Genomic DNA, 23,865 nt, shown 5'->3' with positions numbered 1-23,865 from the left:
TGTTTAAAAAATGTGCCAACTATTCTCTTTGATTTTAAAATTTTCATTAATGATGAGATCAACGATTTAAAAACCTCCTCTTGGTGTTCTTCATGTCCAGTTTTCCAAAGAAAGGAAATATCAGTGTTTCATATTTCAAATTCAAAGTCCATATTTTGAAACCCGCAGGCAGCTGAGTCATTAATCAAGTCTTTCACAAATTAATGATCATGAGTTTCCAGACAAGAATGAGCATAAATGCAATTTCACGAACAGATTGTTCTCATGGCTTTCCTAATATGCCTCACAATTGAGTTAGGTAAAGAGCCAGGGAAAAATAAAATTCTTCGTGGGGTTTTGATCAAATATTGTATTCTGACTTAAAGTGAAATCATTCTCATATGCCTAAGATTTTCTAAATATTGTTTGTTTATTATTAAAGTTGCAAATGTATAGCTTTATTTTCCATTGAAATAACCTCTTCTGGTTTCCCTAACTCACTGAATATAGAAAGAAAGTAGCTTTGCCCTTCTAGTACTCTTTGTTTGGGTTTCCTAAAAACAATCAGAGTCAAGAAAGGAATTGCCGACATTTTTGTTTCTTTGCTGGATACTCTTGCAGTAAGAGGCACTGATTTTATTAACAACTTCAGACCTCAATGACGTCAAGTCAAACAGGCTTAGCTATAAAAGCGTCTTTCTGGGTTTACCCTCTTAGATGATGGAACATTTCATCATTTTCTACGTACGTCATGATTAGAGTCTCTTCTCCAGGCTCACCAAGAACCCCATCCACAAAGAGTGGAATAGATGTGAAACTGTATTTGCTCCACGATCTCCCTTCATCAAAACTCAACCTAAGGACAGAAAAAGTCAAGTCTCAAAAGGGAAAAGAAGTCTTTTCAAAGAGAAGATATCATCAAGAAAAATAGAAAACATTTGGAAAGTACCTGGGGCACTGTCAAAGTGAGCCTTTCATGTGAATAAATGCTCTTAATTAAATCAGACAGTAGAATTACAGTTAGCCAAGCCATTGGAACCCAAACGTGCTAAAACATCAGTAAGGGAAGAGTTGTATGAAATGGAAAAATAAGTCTTGGCAAGAATTTTGTAAAATTCTTGTCCTTCATTAGGCCTTAGACTTCCATGTGACACTGCTACCTAGCACCAAACCTCACAGGTGATCCTGAAGAGCAATGACCTTGCAAGAGTTACTTAGATGACTTTATCTAACCAATCCCTAAGCGACTAAGTCCTCAGCATGTCCTTCATACTTAAAATCCTGGCTGACTTCAGTGAATGAATTGGAATGAATGAATTGGAATGAACTGGAGTGAACTAATTGATCTTAAATGCAAGAAAGGTCTGTAATTCTGATAGTCATTGCTGGGCTCTGAATGCCTAGATCCTCTCCCAAAAATTCCTATTTAAAACTCAATCACCACTGTGATTACATTAGGAGGTGGCACCTTTTCAGGGGTCAGTGACTACATCATGAGAGTGGACTCTCATTGATGGGGATTGAGATCCTTATACAACAGAAAATGGCCTTGTCTCTTCCTCCTTGTGAGGACACAGTAGGAAGGTATCTATGAACTAGAAAGCACAGCCCCACCAGACTCCAAATCTGCCAGCATCTTGCTCTTGCACTTTCTAGCCTCCAGAACTATGAAAAATAAATTTTGTCATGTGTAAGCTGCCTGTTTCATGGTGTTTTATTATAGCACTCCACACAGTTTAAGTCATATGGGATCTTTGCTTTCACTCTCTTTGTCTGTGGATGCCTTTCCCTAAGGTAACCTTTTGTTTCTCTTCTGCAGTTTCAAAGCAATTGACAGTAGAGGGAAAACTACAGTTTTGAGTTTGAATAAGCTCACATGTAGAGAGAGCTACTTTCATAAACACAGGTGGCCTGTGCCTATTGGAAACCTTTGAAAAGGCAGCCCTTGCACGTCTGTCTGTGGAAGACCCCCAGGCAGAGGTGCAGAATGTCACATCCAAAAAGAAAGCTCAGAAATTAGCATCTGAAACAATGATATGGGAGAATGGTCATGAATGGCTCATCTCTGTCCAGAATGTGCATGATGAACACAGATACCAAACTCCAGGAGATACTTTCTGGGAGAGGTGACAACAAACTTTAAGATACTCAGAGACTACCTAATAGTTAACTGTGTTCTACTGCCATTGTGCTAAGAGAAAAAAGAACTGACGAAGGCACTGTCACATTTGAAAACCATAATACAATTCCTTTCTCAGGGGAGAGACCTCACTTTCTCCTTCTCCCTCTCTTCCATCTCCCCTTCCTAACTCAATCTCTTCTTTTTCAAAATTGCTGTTGGTAATCTTATTTTAATGGAACAAAGATATAAATGATGTCCTAATAGACTTTGACATTTTCCTATATACACAGTGCTGGTCTGATAGCCTGACTCCTAGACTAGCAGGAGCAGTGCAGAACCAGCAGGTGCACATATCATAGCTACCAAGTGCCCTTACCAAAGATGTCGAATTGGGAGAGATGTGTGCTTCATAGCAACCAGGACACCACCTTGATCCAGGTACAAAACACTATGCTCTTCTTCAAAGATCTAGATGAGAAAAACACATACATGTGGACACACGTCCACATCCACACAAACTCAGGTTTCAGAGAGCAGTCTTCATATGTAGACTACAATCCCGCCCATGTATATTTTTATAAATCTTTGGGAAATAGAGAACAATGCTCCCAAATGTGGACTACTTACCCATAGTGTTAAATAAAATGATTTTAGTTGTATGCAAAAGAAATTTTAGAAAGAATAGTATGTATCAATGCTTATATTCTCTTATATTCTACTATATTCTCCTATATATTCTACTGAATATGTCATGAATGATTACATCTCCAGATGAAAGGAACCTTAATGATAGATAATTACTACCAAAATTCTCATTTTTTGCAGATGAGAAAACTAAGATTTACAGAGATGTGCTGACTTAACTAAAATCACACATATAACAACTGATAGAGCTGGGGTTTACTGCATAAGAGTACCATATCAAGACTTGATTAATTTGAAGAGTCCAAGTATTATCAAAGAATATTCTTGTTTAATTCATGGATGTTCTACCAAGCCTTTCATAGTTCTAATATAAATGGAATTGTCATCTTTAGAAACAAGTGTCATTGAATGCTTTTCCATGTACAGAAGAACAAATTTGAGGTCAAAAGGAGACATGCAGGAAACAATATTTAAATCCTCTTTATAAGAGATGCATGCTGTTTTCTCAAATTGGCATAGCCTCATCTGGAGTTACATTACTGACATATTCCCCCCAACATGTACTTTGTTTACATCTCATACCCCAAATGTATCCCAGGAATATAGCAGTAGAGACTTCCTTTCTTCATTTGGGGTATTGGAAGGCAGAAAATGGTATCCTAGTTGTCTAACTCTTCTCCAGAGGTAGCTTATTTAGAACAATCCGTTCTCCTTCAATTGCCAAGTTCAATCTCTCTGGGAATTCTTAAGAAAATTTCCTTTCCATCCTCCTCTCAAAATGTGAGAATCTCACTGAGGACCTACAAAGTATCTAAATCTAAGCAATGGCAACTGAACCATAATACTTGAATCTCTGTTCAGAATGTAAAACAGTGTGCTCTCATTGTCAAGTGTGATTACCTGTTCTTTAGATTTCAATTTACAGAGCTAGGTAATATATGATAATTAAATGTCAGTGGGTAATTAAAACATATTTATTGAAATGTTACAACCATGCATTAGATGCATATCTTGTTACAGTTGCTAAAACTCATTAAAAATGTCTATGTTATAAGCTATGGGTATCTACCTTTCATTCAGAAGAAAGACAGCACTTAAGCTAAACACATTGGTTGAAAGCGATTCCATTTCTTTTCTGTTTAACATATGCATCCCAGATTATTACTCTGGCCTTTGCACACGAGATTTAAATGTCTTAAAATAGCACCTGGGTAACAGCTATTTCTTTATTACTGGATTCTCTCTATTTGGAATCCCAGGCAATGGAAATTTATGGAGGTAGCTCAGAGTTAGATATGCAACTACTCTCCAGTCTCTAAGTTCCCTACAAGAGAAAGCCCTAAGGTTCTGGTTCTTTGTTACAGGAAAACTAAATCCAACTTAGATTTCATTGTCACTTATAAATGTTCTTACATTCAGTTTCTGAATACAGGATTTCGTTATTAAATGACCAAAACAATCAAATTGCATAAGTATTAACCAATTTCAAAGGCTGGCCTAAGACCCACAGTAAAACGAGAAAATAAACACACTAGTTAGTTTTAGGATTTATATAAAGCATTGCAAATAAGTTCCCAGAATTGAGGCAAGTTTGATTTTTTTTTTCTATTTACACTTTAGCAACTTGACCCTACACATTTTCTTACCTGCCTCCAAGTGTTCCCTGCATCGGAAGAGACAAACATGCTGATATCACTGTCTGATAACTCAGATCCTATATTACCTAGAAACAACACATTGCCATTAGTGAAAGGAACTTCTTGCAAAAGCCAATCATGGGTTCCACCAGGGTCTGCATTGCTTGAGAATGGCTTTCACGGCCAACACTCTGTCTGAACAGGGCTTTTCAGCATACTTGCTTCAGGGTCAATGGTTTAGGAGCTTTACAGTAATATTTTTATATTGGTCATTAAGTTCTAAGCACAAACATTTAGCTTCTTAAAAGAAATGCAATTTACAAGAGCAAGCGAAGCAAGGAAGCTTCTTACCTGAAGCCACTATGATGCTTGGAGCTGTGTCTCTGCTGGCAATAATCCCTGAGGTGTAGGGATTCTCAGAGACCTTCAGGTGAAGGTGTAGTGAGCAATATGGCTGAGAAGAGTAGAAACGAGCATTAGAAAAGCGTAAAATCTAGATGGTCAATTACATTCAGAGCACCCACCCATTCATGCATCCAAGCAACCATCCCAGCTATCCACCAATTTATGTACTTCTCAATCCTTTCACCCATCCACTGCATTTCATTCCACAAATATTTACAGCCAACTAAGTGTAAGATAGCTGGGAAGTCAGTAAAAAAGGGAAAGCCCTATTCATTTGAGTTCCAACCTACTAACTTAATTGCCATTTGGTTACTTAATAAACAATTTGCACAATAAGCAAGGCTTATGAAAGAGTCACAATGACTAAAGTTTAGTCTCTTTCGTTACAAAGTTCACAATCTAAGTGGATGACATGAGACCTTTCTGTGGATTACCACAAAAGAGACTATATCGACAGCTGTATGATACGTAGAGGTAAAATGTAGATTCTAGAAGGTGAACAGACTAGGTCCAACTTGGATCAAGGATGTCTGCAAGGTGCCCAAGCAGATCTGGGTAGACTGTGAACTGCAGGTGGGATGTTCAAGAGGTTTAAGGGCATTTTAGGCCTGAAACACGTCAGTTAAAAAGAAAAAGAAGGCAAGGAATTAAGCAGTACGGATGTAGTCAGGTAAGAAGAAGAGGAAAAAAAATATAAGCTCAGAATGAAGGGTCAGTCAAGCTAGGAAGACTTTGAAGGAGTCAGTTCACATTTCTTAGTATCTATTTGAGACCTTAGTCTCTGCTGTAGAGAAAAAAAAGTGTAACTTGTAAAATTGTCCTAACACTCCCCAACAAAAGGCATAGTATTTACCAGCATATCATCAGAAACAGTATTATTTAATATCAAAAACATATTTGTAGACAAAATGCACTGATAATAACACTTTTAATGAAAAATTAAGGGACTTATTTATCTGTACGTAAAAGCCTCAATCAATTCTCTAAGATACCAGCACTTGACCAAAAAGAAGCATAATCAATCTTACATGAATTTTGTTTAAAATAGTTCTTGTACTGAGTTGTCAAAACACAGATTTTGTATTTGAACCTACATTTCTTTTCATCTCTCAGGAAGATTACTTTCTAATCTTATCAACTTGAGTTTTGGAATCACCAATGTATCTCTGTTATTACTTTTATTCTGCTCTGTAAGTTTCAGCCAGCAGATATTCAGAGAGCTACAGAGATACAATGATTAAATTTATATAGGATGGAGTAAATGACAAGCCAAAAATGAAACCCAGGGACAGAATCAGCCAAAATGCTAGCAAAATAAAATAGCAGATCACAATAAGGTCTTCTCACTGTCAACAGAGAAAGTAAAAACTTTCAAGGAGTAATAACAGAAATAAATTATTGGCTTTGCCTGGAAACCTCATGTAAAACTTTCAAAAATGGTTTGCACTTTATAATATTCTGTGTGAGTAAGGAAGACAGCCTAAATAAGAAGAAACATCATACTGAAACATGTGGCTTTCCTTTGTCCAAGAGGAAGACGAGAACAGGGCTTCAGATCCCAGCACAGCACCATGCAGCACTCAGCTGATGCCAAGACAAGATAAAGCAGGGGTGTCAAGCCTTTTATTGATAAAGTTTTCCAGATGACAACAGGATCTCCTTTTCTCAGACTTACTACAATATATTTTTTCTATGCACAATTCTGTATTACCTATTTGAGGTATGTACAGTTTTATCAACCTAAGAGATACACTCCACAAATAAAAATAACACATCAGTACTGAAATGCCAATAAAAGACTGCAATATCAACCAATGATTTTTTTATTAGGTCATGAAAGACATTGCAATTTGACACAGAGCGATGCCAGGAGCACATGGGATTGATTAGGAACTATACAATGTCAGCAGTGAGTAACTCCACAGCAATCCAAGAAGTGCGCTACTGTTTGGGGATGATCCCTAAGCACACAGGCTGAATGGAGGGCATCACCTGGTACAGTAGGGCATTCCTGCCAAGGGAGCACCCACCTTGCAATCTTAAGTCAGTTGCTAGCCACAGATGAACACTGTGAAGCTCAGTGGCCACCAGAGCCAAGAACTACTTAGTATGGGTGTTTGTCATGAAAAAGGAAAGAGGGCATTTTCAATAGGCCATCTCAGCACTACACTGTTGCTAAGGTTTTAAGAGACCGGAGATGTACTAATCTGCAGAGAAACAACACCAATTCTTGCAGTAACAGCGACATTAGAAATGGTCTTTTCGGCGCACTTTTTCTCCACTCTCACATTTGTAGTACTGGATTGCCCCCAGCTGGTACAAGAAGAATATTCTGTGGCTTTTTATTTCTATCGACTTTTTCAAGGAATTCACACACGTCTGTAAGGTGACTCATCTTCACTATTTTCACTTAAACTTTCACACCTGACAATTTTTGGATGTTTGTCAAAGTGAAATGACCAAATGCTAACAGACGGGTTTATAATGGTGGATATCTGGCAATCCCAAACGTCTGCAGGACAAAGGATAGGGCTCTGCAATTCTTGTGTACACATGGCCCAGGCAAGGGGCACTTTGTAGGCTTCTTTTTTTCTTTCACTTTGCCTGCCTTCCCCCTTTTCTTTCATTGGCAAACACGCACTGAATACCTACTGCATACTGATAGTCACAGCTGTCACTTTTATCCTCTCACAGTTGTCTCCAACTCAGAGTCAAAGCACAGCCTGTTCCAAGTAAGGCTCTCTGTTTTTCAGTTCTGTTCACTTTAAGAAAATACAGGGATGTATACTGCAACCACTAATGGACTAGCAGCTGATGCACAGAGGATGGAGGGACCAGCCCATACGTTTGGAAGCTGCACTTTGTATCATTTTTCACACACTGTTATGGACAATGGCATGTCCTTAACCCACAATTTGAGGAGCAATAAAATTCCTAGTCTTCAGTATTTCAAGGTCAGACACAAAGTTTGAGGATCTGATACAAATTAAGGACAAAAACAACTGAACAGTGCTTTCCATTTAATTTACAAAATTTACAGATCCCTGAAGTCCACCAGTGGACCTGTAGATCATAACTACTTTCATTTGCCTAATTTTTTAAAATTTATTTGTTTATTTTAAAGATTTATTTGTTTATTTGAAAGTCAGAGTTTCACAGCTGGTTTACTTCCCAGATGGCCACAACAGTAGAGCTAGGCCAGGCAGAAGCCAAAGGCTTCATCTGGGCCTCGTATCTGGGTGGCACAGGCCCAAACATTTGGGCCATCTTCTGCTGCTTTTCCCAGGCCATTAGTAGAGAGCTGCATTGGAAGTGGAGCAGACAAGACATGAACTGGCACCCATAAGGGATGCCGAGGCTGTTGGTGGTGGCTTTGCCTGCTATGCCACAACACCAACCCCTTCCTAATTATTTTATATTTTATTTTAACCAACAAAATCCTTTGGCCATTCCAAGTATTTATTAAATGTTTGCTTGATTTAATTGAGCCATTAACTTTTTCATCTCAAATTTATTTAAATCATTTTAAAATTCATTTATTCTCTTGTGTAACTGAAACATTGTATCCTTTGACCAACAACTATCCTCCCCAGTACTCTGCCACTGTTCTCAGCTGTTGTGAATTTGATTATTTTAGATTTCACACAGACATCAAACATATGGTATTTTTCTTTCTGTGCCTGGATTATTTCACTTAGCATAATGCTCTCCAGGTGATTCATTAATTATCTACTGCATTTCTAGCACTGTGGATGACCAATGGCAACTAACCAAATGATAGAAGACATTTCCCTACCAATAAATAAACCAAATTTAAAAATTATTACAGTCAATTAGATTCAAATTCCACTTCTTTCTCCCCAACTTCTGTATCAATAACCTTTAGATTCCATCGTTATTGTATTTTTTATCTCTGTGACTGTCAGGCCGAGAGTTGTATTGGAAAGAAAGATTAGAAATCTCCTAAATAAAAAAGCAATAGGTAAGTTTCCAGGTAGTATCCCCATCACCACCCCTCCTCCAAATACACACACACATACACACACACATGTGCAGAATTACTGACTCAAAACTGGAGCTGGGAATCAATTAGATTCTCCGAGAAGGGTCAATGGGAAAGAACGGGGAGGCCCCTGGTCCAGTCGGCTGGGTATGAGGCATTCAAACCCCACTCCAATCCGGCACTACATTTCCAGTCATAGACAGTGCAGGGAAAGTGGAAAACAGTGTCAAGAATCTCCCGGAGCAGGTGCCTGCTCAGATCCAGTAGAAAATTGTCACATGAAGCCATAGAGAAGTCAGGGCCTCTCTCCATGTAACACTGTTCTTTCCCCAGAGGCCCAAGGATTTGTCACAGGCCCAGCTTGGCTCACATCTTGCCTCTTGGGAGCCCAATCCTGAGGCTTTGGATGCAGGTGGACCATGACCTGTAATACCTTACCTAATTGTACAATGCGGTCTTCGGAAGAAAGAAATCCCAGCTGAGCCCTCCAGGCAATCAGTCTAAAAGTCCTAAGAATATAGCCTGAAATTACCCTGGATGTCTTATTTCTATAGAATACATTTTACCAGGAACATTCCATTTGGGGCTGTAATTCTGAACTTGTTCCACATTTCTAACAGCCCTGCTGGAAAACCTCTCTTCTAATCACTAGAGGCTGTGCTTTCAGCGACACTGTCACATTCCAGGTACTCACAATCTGAAATCACTTCTCATCTCCTCTCTGCCACCAGTTTCCAAGTCTCAAGAAGGTTTTTAACAGCCTGAGTCGAGAGTGGCTCAAAGATTTTCTTGCTTATTTTGTGCCTTTGGCAGATTTTTGTGAAGTGATTTTGGTTCCTTGTCATTCTCCCCTCCTCACCTTGCTCCCTGCTCTCTAAGGCTCAGATTGGAACTACATTAAGCAACAGAGTTAATGAGGGAGGCAGTCCAGACGACTCCTGGACACCATACATCTATCTCCCAATAATGCATTTTTTCCCATAAATGTTAATGAAACTCCTGAGTTTGTTAACTCCAAGGTCAACTTGCACCCATGAGCTTCAGAAAGTAGCGATTAGGACAAATCCTCCACTGTAACTGCCAGAGGCACAGAATGGGTTCCATTCCTGTGTATATTCTATATATGCATATAATATATATGTAAAATTCACCATATGGCAGACATGATTCTTGAAACTGATACTTTGGATCGGCCAAAAAGATAGACACCGTCCCCACGGAGAGTTCATGGAGCTTACACTTAGCAGAAGATGGGCAATAGTCACTGAACACACTGGCTGATTTTAGGGACTTGATAATGGTCCCGAAGATCAGAGTTGGGACAAATACAATGGTAGAAGATGCTCAAAAAAGCTCTGCATTAAGGGAACCAAACAATGATCTGAATGCGAAGAAAAAGTCTAACTAGGACAACAATGGCATTTTAAGAGAAATAGTAGGAAGTGCAAAGATTTTAAGATATAAACAGTGAAATAAACCTTTGTACGATCATTGCTCATTATAAAAAAAGAAGGAGAGAGTTGCTGGAGACCACACAGGGGAAGCAGATGGGGCCAGATCCCATGAGACCCTGCAGAGGAGGACAGAGTGTTTGACTTTATTCTACCTGACTTAGAAAGCAATTACTAAGTACAGAGGGACATGATCTGATTTTCTGGAAGTCCAATTTGGCAGCATTTACTCAAAATTTTATAAAGCAGAAATTTAGCTTGTGGTAAAGAAAAGCTAATCAGTGGTTGTCTGGGTCTAGAAATACGGGTTTTAACTGACAAGGAATTAAATGAAATTTTTAGGGTGACAGAAATGTCATGCCTTGACTGTGATGGTTGTTACATGGGTATATGGAGGTACTTCAAAAAATAAATGTAAAGTGAAATTAAAAAATAAGTTCACTTTGGTACACAACATTTTAAACCCATAGATATGAGGAGATTTTCAAAAATTGAGTGAAAAAAATGTATGTGAATTTCAAAAGCTTTTAAGCTAAAATAAATTTACTTTTTAGTGCCATCTTTTTCACAAACTTTCCGAAGCACCCTCATATACAGTTGTCAAAATTCATTTAATTAGGTGCAGCTGTTTGGTGTAGCAATTCAGTAGATGCTTGAGATGCCTATATCCCATCCAGGAGTGCCTAGTTTGAGTTCTGCCTGTCTTGCTTCCAGACCAGCTTCCTGCTAATGCATCCTCAGAAGAAGCAGATAATGGCTCAAGTACTTAGGGTCCTGCCACCCACACAGAAGTTATGGATTGAGTTCTGGACTCTTGGCTTTGGCTTGGCCCAATTCTGGTGGTTGCAGGCATTTGGGGAGTGAACCAGAAGATAGAAGACCTGTTTCTGTCTCTGTCTTTCAAATAAAGTAAAAATTTAAAAAACTTCACTGAATTATAATTAAATGGATATTTTTAATACATAAACATTTTATCTCTGTAAAGTTGATTTTCTAAAAAGTCACACTGGCTACTCTGCAGAGAATGAATTCCCAGGTAGAAATGGGAGATTCAGTTAGGAGGCCAACACTGTAGGCCAAGTGAGAAGTTCTGGTGGTTTGGATTAGGGCAGTCCCTGTGGAGATAAGGAAGTAAGTTATTATGTTTTTTTATATTTTGGAGGACAGTAATAAGACTCTGTGACACTGAGTCGGGGGTGCAGCAGGAAACACAGTTCTAAGAGCTTTATTTAAGAGTCAGTTTTAAGGGTCCATTCATGATGTCAGAGTACTCAGGCAAACCTATTAGGTGCCATGGTGAATTCCCTATTATAGGCACTTAATTTCAAGAGTGCACAGTAGAAATGGGGCACCACATTAAGATTCCGGTGCATTGCATGCATCTTTGGTTAAGTATCACCATGCCTCCAACTTGGAACAGCTAAAATAGGAAGGCAACTCTTTCTTTATTTTTTTTTTTAATGCCACTGCACTGTGCATTACATAGGGTAGGTATTCAATAAGTTGCTGTTATATTTACTTCTTCTGTCACGGGCTTTGTGCACTTACTACAACAACTGGCTGTCTTCCCTCTGTAAGTTACTAGTCATAAGGATGGAAGCTGAGTGGAAGGCTGAATTTTAGACTGCTTCCCTGATGCACAGTGACAACTGCGATATCCTCTACAACTAATAAGGTCAAGCTATTGCTGCTGGCATCCTCTCAAGTAGGAGGGTGACCCACCTACAGTTGTGTGAGATGAACCTGCGAAGTGACTGTGCACACTTTGTCTAGCTGAGTTTGGATAACGACAAAGTAAGAGTTATATGAAGTGTGAACTGCACACACACACACACACACTTACCAAGCTCTTCTTTCTAAAATGAAGTGGTCTTTCCTCTAGATTTACATACTGGTTTCTCCCTTTTCTAAACTTAAAAACAACTTCGGAACTGTTTTACAGAAATTAATAACAATACTTTGTTTTGCAATTAATCTCCCTCCCTCCTGCATTCACTCTGTATTTACTGGTATGTCAAGTATGCAGCAGACAACAGTTTCTATGAGAAGTGAGATGCAATTCTACAATATTTCATTTATTAATCTAGCCTCACTCATATAGACAGTAGACTGAAAATTCCTTATAGACAAGATCCACTTTCCTTCCTCTTCTGTGTCACCCCTCCCATCATCAAATATATAATTAAGTTCATACAGATAGATTCATTGCTCAAATGTAAGATTACTAAAAAACTCTACATGCTTCAAATCAGGGGTAAGCAAAGTTTTTTAAAAGGATAAAATCATAAATATATTAGGCTTTGTGGACCATCTACTTTAGAGTGAAAGTGGACATAGACAGTAAATAGACATAAATGGATAAGCACGGTTGTGTTCCAATAAAATTTCATATAGAAACCATGTGGTGTGTTATATTTCCCCCATAGGTCACAGTTCTTTTCTTAAATATTTTTATTTATTTATTTGAGAGGTAAAATTACAAACAGTGAGAGGGAAAGACAGAGAGAAAGGTCTTCCATCCACTGGTTCCCTCCCCAAATGGCTGCAACGGCCAGAGCTGGGCAAATCAGAAGCCAGGAGCCAAGATCTTCTTCTGGGTCTCCTATCTGGGTGCAGTGTCCAAGTGCTTGGGCCATCTTTCACTGCTTTCCCAGGCCATAGCAGAGAGCTAGATCAGAAGAGGAGCTCCTAGGACTAGAACTGGCGCCCATAAGGGATGCTGGTGCTGCAGGCAGAGGATTAACCTATTGTGCCACAGCGCCACCTCCCAGTTCACAGTTCTTACCAATCCCAGCTCCATAGGATAAGGTAAATCAATATATAATATAAGTAAAACAAATAGAGGTTTAAATCAGTGGTTCCTATCTTTTTTCTGTCATAAACTTATTTGAAAATGTGATTACACATCTCCACATGAAAGTACACCCACACAGTTCTATATTCAGTTCATCAGTTCTACAGCTGAGATTATGCATCATTAGATCTGAACAGGTTATCTATGAGAAAGTAAGGGTGTTTAGTGCATATCTTTACCAGAGATGGAAATTATTGTATTCCTCCTCGAATCATCATTGGAGGTCTTCTTAAGAACATGGGCTAGAAATGAAGATGTGGGAAACAAGCAAGACGCTTCGCCATATTCTCTTATCTCATTGGCCTATCACAAAACAAGCACTGTGACCCTTCCCTATACACTCAGCCTTCACACATTCCCAGCCCATTTTGTTCAGCAATTGAGAAACAGTCAAAGGGCTCCCTTGACCCCTCCTGCATGAGACATTCTACTCTCACACGAAGACTCACCAGCAAGCAGTGCACAGGGTCCCCCCTCAGATCCGTGTCTGGAGCCTGCAGCAATCGCCAGTCTCTGCCTTTGTTGTATGTGATGAAAGTTTTCACTTGGTTGTCAATCTTCTTGTTAGCCAAGAACATTCCCTTTATCCCTGCTACCTGGGAAAAATTGACATGGCTGAAAAATACATCAATTTCAGAAAGAATATATTTGCTTACCTAAAAAAAAAATTAGACTGCCAGATCAGTTGAAAGCCCTTGTCTTGGAAGAAAGAGAAGATGAGTTGATATGATGGAAGTGGGGGTGCGATGCATATCGGGAAAGGGTCACTGTACAAGTTTGATAGCTTAAGTAGGTTGGTAGTAGCCTGCAGTTGCCAGGGGATAACCTTTGGTTCTTCAACTTACTTTTATTATTACCATTATCATTGTATTTATTTTGAAAGAGTTACAGAGAGAAAGGGCAGAGAGGTCTTTCATCTGCTGGTTTGCTCCCAAATGGCTGCAACTACAGAGGAAAATAAGCTACATTCTGGCCAAAGCCAAGAGCCAGGAGCTTCTTCTGGTTTCCCACATGGGTGCAGGGCCTCAGTACTTAGGCCATCTTCAGCTCCTTTCCCAGTTGCATCAGCAGGGAGCTGGATTGGGAGTGGAGCAGCGGGACTTGAACCACTGCCAATTTAGGATGCCAGAGCTGCAGAATGCAGCTTAACTCACTGTGTTGTGATTACTGTTGTTTGGTAAATGATAAACAGATAGGAACTGCTTTTATTATATGCTAGCATAGCACCTAGAGTCTTAAATACTTTATCTCAGCTAATCTTTATAATAGTAGCTTGGATAAGTCTCACTTACTCTATTTCACAAATGAGTAAAAGTCACATTCATCCAGATAATGATTTGCCCAAGGTCACAGTAACCAAGGACATCCTGGTAGTAAGTACCAGACCTGGGATTTTAACCCAGAACTCTAAGGCTTCACAGCTCATGCTCCTGAAAACTATCTAAATTATTGAGCTTGCTGTAGCCATGGGCAATTCAAAGAGGTCAGTTAGAGCTCCTGATTCAATTAATACTGTTTTTTTCCCCCCCTGTAAAAGATAATTCTGTCAAGCCACAAAAATACACCGAACACAACAGCTTTTAAACTTAACAAACAGTGGTTTCCCTAATTCATCGAATAATCCCTTTGCCATTCTTGCAATACTGTTGTTCTCATCATCAGCAGTTCTTCTTAATTATTTAACTCTGAAAATATAATTATTTCTCTTCTCTTATTTGTTATGACAGAAATTACAATTAATAAATTGTCAAAATCACCCTCAAACAAATAATTAACTTGCATTTTATTTTTTGGATATTTTAGAGTACATTAAACACATGCATGTGTATTTTACCATGCTTGAAATAATCATAATCCAAAAGAACAGGGGGACATTGAGGAGAGGGAATGAAATGTATTGAGTAGTGCATTCTCAAGCTACACAAACATTAATTCATTTAATGATCATAATACCCATAAGATAGAGTTATCATCACCCACAATTTGAAGATGAGAAAAAGGGAACTTAGATTTAACCGGTGTTTGGAATATACACAGGGAGTAAGTGAATAGGAAAACAGGCATATCTGAGCCCATTTATCTAAACTCCGGCCCTTTAGCTCATGATTTGAGAAATTGTCAGAAGAGTCCTTGTTAAATACCAAGCCCAGTGGTTCAAATTTTACATATAAAGCATCCAGTATACACTACAAACCTGTGTAACAGCCTTTATCCCAATGTGGGAGGAAACTGTGCTATAGGCAAAATTTAATTGCTTAAGATCACACAGTTGGGATTCCTATTCAAAGTTGCCCAACTCCCAATCTTCTTTCAACAAATCCAGCTCTGAATTTGTCAATGCAAAGAGGTTAGGTTTCGATCAATAGAGAACACATAATTTGCCTTTGCTTTGACATAGTCAGACCTCATTAGATTGTACCTGCTGATTTGGCATCTGGGGTAATTTAGAGTTAGGCCAAATTTGTACTCTATTGGAATGACAACTTTGTTAAGCAAATAAATGGTATAAACGAGTTGCTGAAGGAATACTTTGAACTACATAGGAAAACAAGCCACATTCTGGGCAACCAACAGCAGCCAGAACAACTCCTTGTGCATTATTGATTCTCAACCAGTGTGCGAGGGTTTATCTCCAGGAGCCCCACCTTCCAACAACAGTGTGTTAATTACAAATACTATTGAGTTGTTCACTACTGCAGCTCCATAAGGGCTGCTCACCAGGGAACTGAGTTTTAGTTTTGTATATGTTCAAAAGGTCGTTACATACTTAAATATGATCAAAATACCAATTGTTTAAAGCTTAAATTTCATGTCAGAGTTCTCAAAAAGTCATACAATTTTTCCACATCGTACCCACAAACCAGCAAGAACTCTAGCCGTCTTAGCCATCTGCTGCTCTAGAGGGTTACAGTAGGTGCAGAAGGAATAAAAAAGGCACTAACTGTAGTGGTTTCATTGCCATTTTCCTTCCTGCCCTCTCCCTCTTGTGGCAAGGGTGTCAGCACAGGGTTATACTTGTTTAGGAGCTGGTTCGTTTGATTTGCAGAAGTGGTGGCTTTATTGGCCCCCAACTGCTTGGCATTATCAAATGCCACTTGAGCAGAGAGCTGTGCTTTGTAATTCATTGCTGGCAGCTTGGCCTTCAGGTTTATCTTGAGGAATAAAAGCTTGGCAAAGAGAGGGAATGTGTGTCAACAGAGGACAGAGCTAGAGAGGGTCTGCTTATATCCATTGCAGCCAGTGAACTTCATCCATTTGAGTTGTCCTTCTTTGTTTCTTTATTTCGCTCCTTTGACCTGGTCTGCAAAGATGATCACCCTTGCTCTTAGGCTTTTACTTTTTTTATTTAGGCTTTTACTTTTTTATTTTTTTAAAGATTTATTTATTTATTTGATAGGCAGAGTTGCAGAGAGGCTGAGGGAGAGAGAGAGAGAGAGAGAGAGGGAGAGAGAGAGAAAGTCTTCCATCTGCTGGTTCACTCCCCAGATAGCCACAATGGCTGGAGCTGTGCCGATCTGAATCCAGGAGCCAGGAGCTTTCCGGGTCTCCCATGCGGGTGCAGGGGCCCAAGGACTTGAGCCATCTTCCACTGCTTTCCCAGGCCATAGCAGAGAGCCGATTGGAAGTGGAGCATCTGGGACTCAAACCGCACCCATATGAAATGTCAGCGCAGTAGGCAGTGGCTTTTACCTTGTACGCCACAGTGCCAGCCCCTGCTCTCAGGGTTTTGTATCACTCACTATTGCTTTTGCCCTGAGCTTGAGAAATCCATCTTTCTGTGTGTCTCACTCCAATCCCTATGCAGGACGCACTTTCCTCCAGTACTCTCATATAAGATCTTGTCATTGCTTTCTTGGAACCTCTATCGTTTCGTTGCAGAACTTTGGATATCAAGTACGCAGGATTAGTGCCCAAAGTGTGTGGATGTACATGTGTGTATGTGTGAATGCATGTATGTGAGTGTAAGGTCTGGGGTTCCTCTGAGCATGAGAAGCTGGGTTAATGTTACCTGACAACTTCTCTCTGTATATATACCACTTATAATTTACAGAATGGGGTGGAGCTGAGAGATGGCAAGAATAGCGAAAAGCCTTCAGAGACACAGAATTTCCTAGGGGAGATATTCCTATGGGAATAAAATATCCTGCTGCTGGATGTCTGTCTTCCTGTGTGGAAAGATCTGGTGTCTTGTCTGTCTTCTGAAACCGTCATTAAGATATTTTAGAATACCAGCCTGCTGGGAAGCTACTTTTGTGTTTTTCAAATGGAAGAATTTGCTACCAGAAGGTGATCAGTAGATATTTCTTATTAGTTAATAACATAGAAAGCAGGGTACCACGTTGATTGGCATTTAGATATGAAGAACTCCAGCTCAAAGCAGAAGCCCAACAGAAAGCACAGCAGCAGCACGACGGTCTCAAGGCACCTCCTTCTCTCGTGTCGCTCTCTCTGCCACAGAGACCCACTTCCTCCCGTGAACAACCTCCTGATGGATCTCCACCTGTTCACCTCTCAAGGTACAGCGGGCTCAACGACCCTTTCCCAGCAACCAATCTCTTTTCATAACATTTGTCTCCAATATTTATCTGCTTTCTTTTTTTCATTTTTGCCCACATACCTATATCTTCATTCTTAGCAACATGGGCATAACCTTCCCATAAGCTTCTCCTGTACTACTTACACTTCTTATTACAAGTTAATCTGAATTTATCTTCTCCTGTAATCTCTTACATTATGGTCTCTCACTCTAATATAACCTTTGAATAGTCACTCACTCTATCATATTGCTTCTTTAAAATTAATGATAGTAAAGTGACTTTGTACCCACAGCTGCATTAATTTTTAATAACCTAGGTAGTAAGAGTCCTACATTTGAAGATAGAAAACCAGAATGTGTAACCCAAATTGACTGAGCACTTATGAATTATCAGGTACAACAAGAAATGTTTTGGAAGCATAATCACATGAATCTATTCATGCACTTGAAAGGCAAGAGACAGTATTATCCTCATTGTGCAGAGGAAGAAAGCAAAGTTGAGATGTGACCAATCACTTGCATAAGGTAATTCTAGTAGAGAACCTTAGATCTGGATTCTAAGTCAGTCTGGTTGCGGAGTATACATGCTTAATCCTGGGTCTGTACTATTTCTTCAGTCTTCTATCTAATCCTATAATATCCTGAGGAAAAACAGCATATTAGGATGTCATACTGACAGAAAACCATTTCATCCATTCTTGGTACACTTATTCAATTTCATTAAAGAAATATTTTGAGGAATCTACCACGTATCATGCATTCTTCTAAACACAAAAGACCTAACACTGAAATATCTAATCAAGCTGACTTTGATCCAACAGATATTGTTAAGAGTTAGACTGACTAGGTGCTGAGAATTTGAATGTCTTCAATGATTTAAGGGAAGAACTCAAATACATCTCTTGGGTTTTTCATGTTTACTCTCTAGATGGCTCCCTCTTGCACAAAGCATTCAAATGTTCCATGTACAGGCTAAGTTGAGGGGATTTTTATACAGGAATTTTTGCCTGTGATGTTGATAGGGAGATGATTGTTCCCATCTTTTCAGTCTCAGATTTAAATTATAAATCTTAATGATCAAAATTTGAAGAGAACAAAGTTATAGGTAACTGTGCAAAGAGAGAGAACCTTTTCATGACCATGATGTCTTTGGACTTTGAGAATGGAATATTTTTGCCTTCTGAAGAGATGATCCCAGTCAGGACAGCCATCTACTCAAAAGGAGCTAGAGGTGCCTCTGAAATCAGAGAATCCTTTTGCCAAAAAAAGTCTGCATGTTCCTTCCTTCACCATTGTCTTCATCAAACATCACTGGCCTTCTAGAAACTGTAGTCTTCAGAATTAGATGGCAAATTCCATATCCTGTAACAAATATGTCTCGGATGGGAGAACATTTCACTCCTATTTTATATACTGTCTTGCAAGAGGAAGTCTTTCCCTAGGAAATCAGGGCACAACTACTGAGAGGGAACTCATAATGTTCAGAAGGAGACACCATGTACATAACAGCACGTGCCCTGGTTACAGGTTACATCTTTTATAAAGCCCACTGTGGCTCACTCACACACATACACATTCTGCACCTTCTGAATCTGCCGGCATTCCTAACATGCAATGGATACTATGAGTGTACCAGAACATACCATGGCCACTACTCTTATCTTTCATGATACCGACTATGGCTCACTCACGTTATATGCATAGTCTTGTGCATCATAAATTCGTCAGCCAGGTGGCTTCACTCCCAATACAACTTCGTGTCATTGTCTGTTAAGCCAAAGTATTCTTCATCATCATTAATTAATATTTCCTTCTCCAAGGAAGTTAGATATTGTCCAAAGCTGTCAGACTCCTTCTCATCAGCACCACACAACTGCACTAGGAATCGTATGTCTCAGACATGCTCTTCATTTTTCTGCTCTAGTCCCATCAGGTATGCAGTCTTCTGTTCCCAAATCCACAAGATGCCTCTGGAACATTTGCATTATTCAAAAATGACAAAGTTTTAGGACACTTGTTTTTAGGCTTTTCTTACACAATTTAATCCACTAGACAAGATTGGGAAAGTTTAGCTGTAACTCAAGACACAATTCAGAAAGTAGTATGTAGGGGGCTGGCGCTGTGGTGCAGCGGGTTGACACCCTGGCCTGAGGCACTGGCATCCCATATGGGCACCGGTTCTGGTCCTGGCTGCTCCACTTCCAATCCAGCTCTCTGCTGTGGCCTGGGAGGGCAGTGGAGGATGGCCCGGGTCCTTGGGCCCCTGCAAGCTGCGAGGGAGACCTGGAAGAGGCTCCTGGCTCCTGGCTTTGATCAGCCCAGCTCCTGCTATTGAGGCCAATTAGGGGGTGGACCATCTGATGGAGGACCTCTCTCTCTCTCTACCTCTCCCCTCTCTGTGTATCTCTGACTTTCAAATGGATAAATAAACCTTTTAAAAAATTAAAAAATAACTATAATAAAAAATAAAGTAGTACATAAACCAGAGCACTCAATTATTGATTCTCTTTGTGCTGACTTTAACCCCAGGCTCTTTTCTTCATTCTGTCTGGTTTCTGTCACTGCTGTACAAAGTCCAACACTATTTATCCTGTGTTTCAGTGTCTTTCAATCTTGGTGCTACTACTTATCAAATACAAAATATTGGTTATTATTACAAAAAATCTATTTCCAGTACTTTTGCTCCTTAGCCAACTTGCTTACCTTGCATTTCTTGACTCTTTGGAATGAGTCTGTGTGCAATAACCAACTAACACTGAGAGAAAATTCCAGTATTTCAATAAACAAACCTTAGGAGATAGTCCCCAAATACTTTGTCTCCAACATTTTGCCATCTCATCCCATATATCCCATATGCATGTATGGCTCTAATGTAGACAGCATCATATTTGTATCCAGTTTCCAATGTTGTATTCAAAAAAATAGTTGGTTTTAATAAGAATTATGCCTCCCTCTTCATTTCCCACAAAGACCGTCAACTATGCCTATCCTTGAGACAGAGATACATCTACACATTTACACATTATTTGTTTGCCCCTGCTAAGACAGCTTAAGGAGCACACAATGCAGCAAGTAGGGATTTGGCATGCAGAAGCAGACAAAGAACGAATGTCATTCTCCTCAGTCACCCCGAATGTGAGCAGACATGCCCCCCAAGTATGTTATCACAATCACCCCCATCTTGTGTGCTGTTCAAGCTTGCTTCTCATTAATTCATTTATGGATTTTCTTACTTCTCATTTATCTCTGAGCTCTCATCATTCATTGCAATTCTACTGGGAAATTCTTACTGGATGGCTTTCAGATTCCTGCAAGCCAGAACAATCAGATTTAAGGGAAAATTTGTGCCAGGCTCTGTGTCAGCCAATATTCTTTCTATCCATGTAATCAGCAGATACGGCACTGCCGTTCTGATCACATCAATGTCAATTCAAGTTGCTATGAACGGTCAGGGTACTAAAACAAAGACACTTCTATCTCAGTCCCAGAATGCAGAACACCTTTCCAGAACGCAGTCACACCACTGCTCAAAGTGATGATAAACAGAGCCAGCAGTTTCCTACAAGCAGCCAATCACAAGAGAGATGCAAAAGGGGACAGGATTAACAAAAAGATGTTTGCCATGTAAAGAGGTCACCCTGTTTCCTCTTCTCATTCCATATCTGTTACTGATGTTTGAATTCAGGAAAGCATTCATGGAAATAGTTGCAAAAAACAGAACACTGCAAAGTCATTCTTGCCCAAATATGTCATTTTTTCTATCATCTAGGGACCAATTAAAATGATCTCTATTTTTGGCAGGAAACAAAATTTATCCAGAGAATTCATTCCACGTTGACTTGACGGGCAAGGATAACCAGTAAAGAAAGAAAGCAACCTAAAATCAAAAATGTTTTTGAGAGACCAAGGACAGAATTAGGCTCAGGAAAGCAAAGGGTATCATTAAGTCAGGGAAGCTGCTTTGTCTTCACATCAGCCAGACACTGGGAGCCAGCTTCTTCCATTGGTAAGTACTGAATCAAGGCAACAAAGTGCATAGCATTTCAATGCAGCATATATCAAGTTTAAACGTTTTTAAGGAATTTACAAACGAGGAAAGAAATGTGGCAATTTACACTTGTTTATAAGAAGACAAAGAATTGGTGTTGAGAATGTCATATGGCAAGGCTAATTGCAGTAAGGAAAGAAGCAGAAATCTAAAACAATGGAAATGTATTGCACATGGGCAGATTTTAAAACTATATGAATAATGTATTGGTGCTTAGACACAATAGAACATTATATTAATTGTGCTATCTTTAATTTGTTGATATTGCTGTATTTCAGGCATAGTGTTCAGCACTTTATAAGGATAAACTCACTTCATTTTCAAAGAAATCCTATCCAGCAGATACCATGTTTATCTCCATATTTAAAAACAGGAAACCAGAGTTTAGATGATATTGAACTTTTCTCAAGAACATATACAAGTAGCCTAGCTAGGATTTTTTTTAAAGATTTATTTGTTTATTTGAAAAGCAGAGTTCCAGAGAGAATGAGTGAATGAGGAGGGAGCAAGAAAGGGAGGGAGGGAGAGAGAGAGAGAGAAAGATGGAGAGAGAGAAGGAGGGAACTTCCACCCATTGGTTCACTTCCCAAATGACCACAACAGCCAGGGGCATGTGAGAGTTAGGAGACAGAAGCTTCATCGGAGTCTCCAATAAGGATACAGGGGCCCAAGCACTTGGGCCATCTTTCAGTGCTTTCCTAGGCACATTAGCAGGGAGCTGGATCCAAAGCGGAACAGCTGGGACTCAAACCGGTACCCAGATGGGATGCCTGCGTTGTGGGCAGAGGCTTAACCCGCTGCACCACAGTGCCAGTCTCCTAGCTAGGATTTAAAGCCATGCAGCTTGAATCAAAAATTAAATAAAATTTTATCTAAAATAAATTGGAAACAAAATCATCAGAATATGTAAATGTTTTCTAAAACGCATGTTCAATTTGAGGGTGAGATATATGATACTATATTTATCCGAGACATGGGCAAGAGAGGAAGTGGGAAAATATGTGAAAGTATTAAAAAGTTTGCAGTACATTTTTCTAAATATATACATACAAACTGTGCCAATGCTAGTCTGTTGTAGTCTTCATTACAAGTACTTGGACTCCAAATTTGGTATAAAGTTTACTAACATGCCATTAAATAGACAAGAAGTTTAAATGCTAGAAGTAAATCCTGACGAACTCCAGGAGAAGGAAGATAGAAAGCTCTAAAAGGAATTACAACAGGTTTACATCTCCTAAAAGAAATTGGATTCTTTTACACTGAATATAACTGACTTCTTGAACTTTGTACTCAGCCAAATGGAGGAATCATTATGACTGCACATAACTGAATCCATTTTAGATTTTTTTTACATAGAATATAGGTATATGATTGCACTTCCCAAATTCTGAATATGTTTTTAAATGGCTCATTTTAAATCCTTCGTGGCACATGACAATACTGACAAATGGCTAAAATCTATCTCAGAATCACAGCTTCCTTTCTACCTAACTGTGCCTCCAGCAGCAATTAAAGTTGGTGTTTGTCCTGGAAGGTGAAAGATCCACCACACGTGATTTTATTTTGAATCCTGGTAATTTTGAGAAACAGGAGAAATCTGGTAAACTTCGTTTTTGTTTTTGTTGTTACTGCTGTTGTTATTAATTGGTTTAATTTTCCAGACTTAGGAGAAAAGCTGTTTATCCTATCACTCCCTGTCCATATGGGAAAAGATTATTGGCTAAGGGAGGTTATTTAGTTAGAGTCGTCTTCACATCCAAAGGGTGTGACTACTTATGGAATGGCTATAAACCCCTTTCTCCATTCATTCGTCTGAGAGAGACACCCCTTCACATAACACCCTGTCTACCTTTAAAAGCTGTTTTCAAATATGAAACGCACATAGATCACTCTTGTTCAAATCCTCTAACTAGGGGCCGGCATCGTGGCTCATTTGGTTAATCCTCTGCCTGCGGTGCTAGCATCCCATGTGGGCGCTGGGTTCTAGTCCTGGTTGCTCCTCTTCCAGTCCAGCTCTCTGTTGTGGCCCAGGAAGGCAGTGGAGGATGGCCCAAGTGCTTGGGCCCCTGCACCCGCAAGGAGGAGGAGGAAGCACCTGGCTCCTGGCTTCGAATCGGCACAGTGCCGGACGTAGCGGCCATTTAGGGGTGAACCAACAGAAGGAAGACCTTTCTCTCTGTCTCT

General features: G+C 39.5%; 1 protein-coding gene across 4 annotated transcripts in view; it reads right to left on the bottom strand.

Annotated features, from left to right (window-relative positions):
- Positions 1 to 23,865, bottom strand: part of SORCS1 (sortilin related VPS10 domain containing receptor 1) — a 572,961-nt gene that overhangs the window by 102,694 nt on the left and 446,402 nt on the right. For all 4 annotated transcript variants that reach the window (XM_062214029.1, XM_062214026.1, XM_062214027.1 and 1 more), the window contains exons 10-14: positions 13,546 to 13,692; positions 4,735 to 4,837; positions 4,393 to 4,469; positions 2,478 to 2,569; positions 728 to 835 (exon numbers count right to left, since the gene is read on the bottom strand). In XM_062214029.1, coding sequence (XP_062070013.1) covers positions 728 to 835; positions 2,478 to 2,569; positions 4,393 to 4,469; positions 4,735 to 4,837; positions 13,546 to 13,692 — 527 coding nt within the window. The remainder of the gene's footprint in view (positions 1 to 727; positions 836 to 2,477; positions 2,570 to 4,392; positions 4,470 to 4,734; positions 4,838 to 13,545; positions 13,693 to 23,865) is intronic.

This window comes from Lepus europaeus, chromosome 17, assembly GCF_033115175.1.
Source record: "Lepus europaeus isolate LE1 chromosome 17, mLepTim1.pri, whole genome shotgun sequence".
Classification (NCBI taxonomy): Eukaryota; Metazoa; Chordata; class Mammalia; order Lagomorpha; family Leporidae; genus Lepus; species Lepus europaeus.
This window is presented reverse-complemented; position numbering and strand designations above follow the sequence as displayed.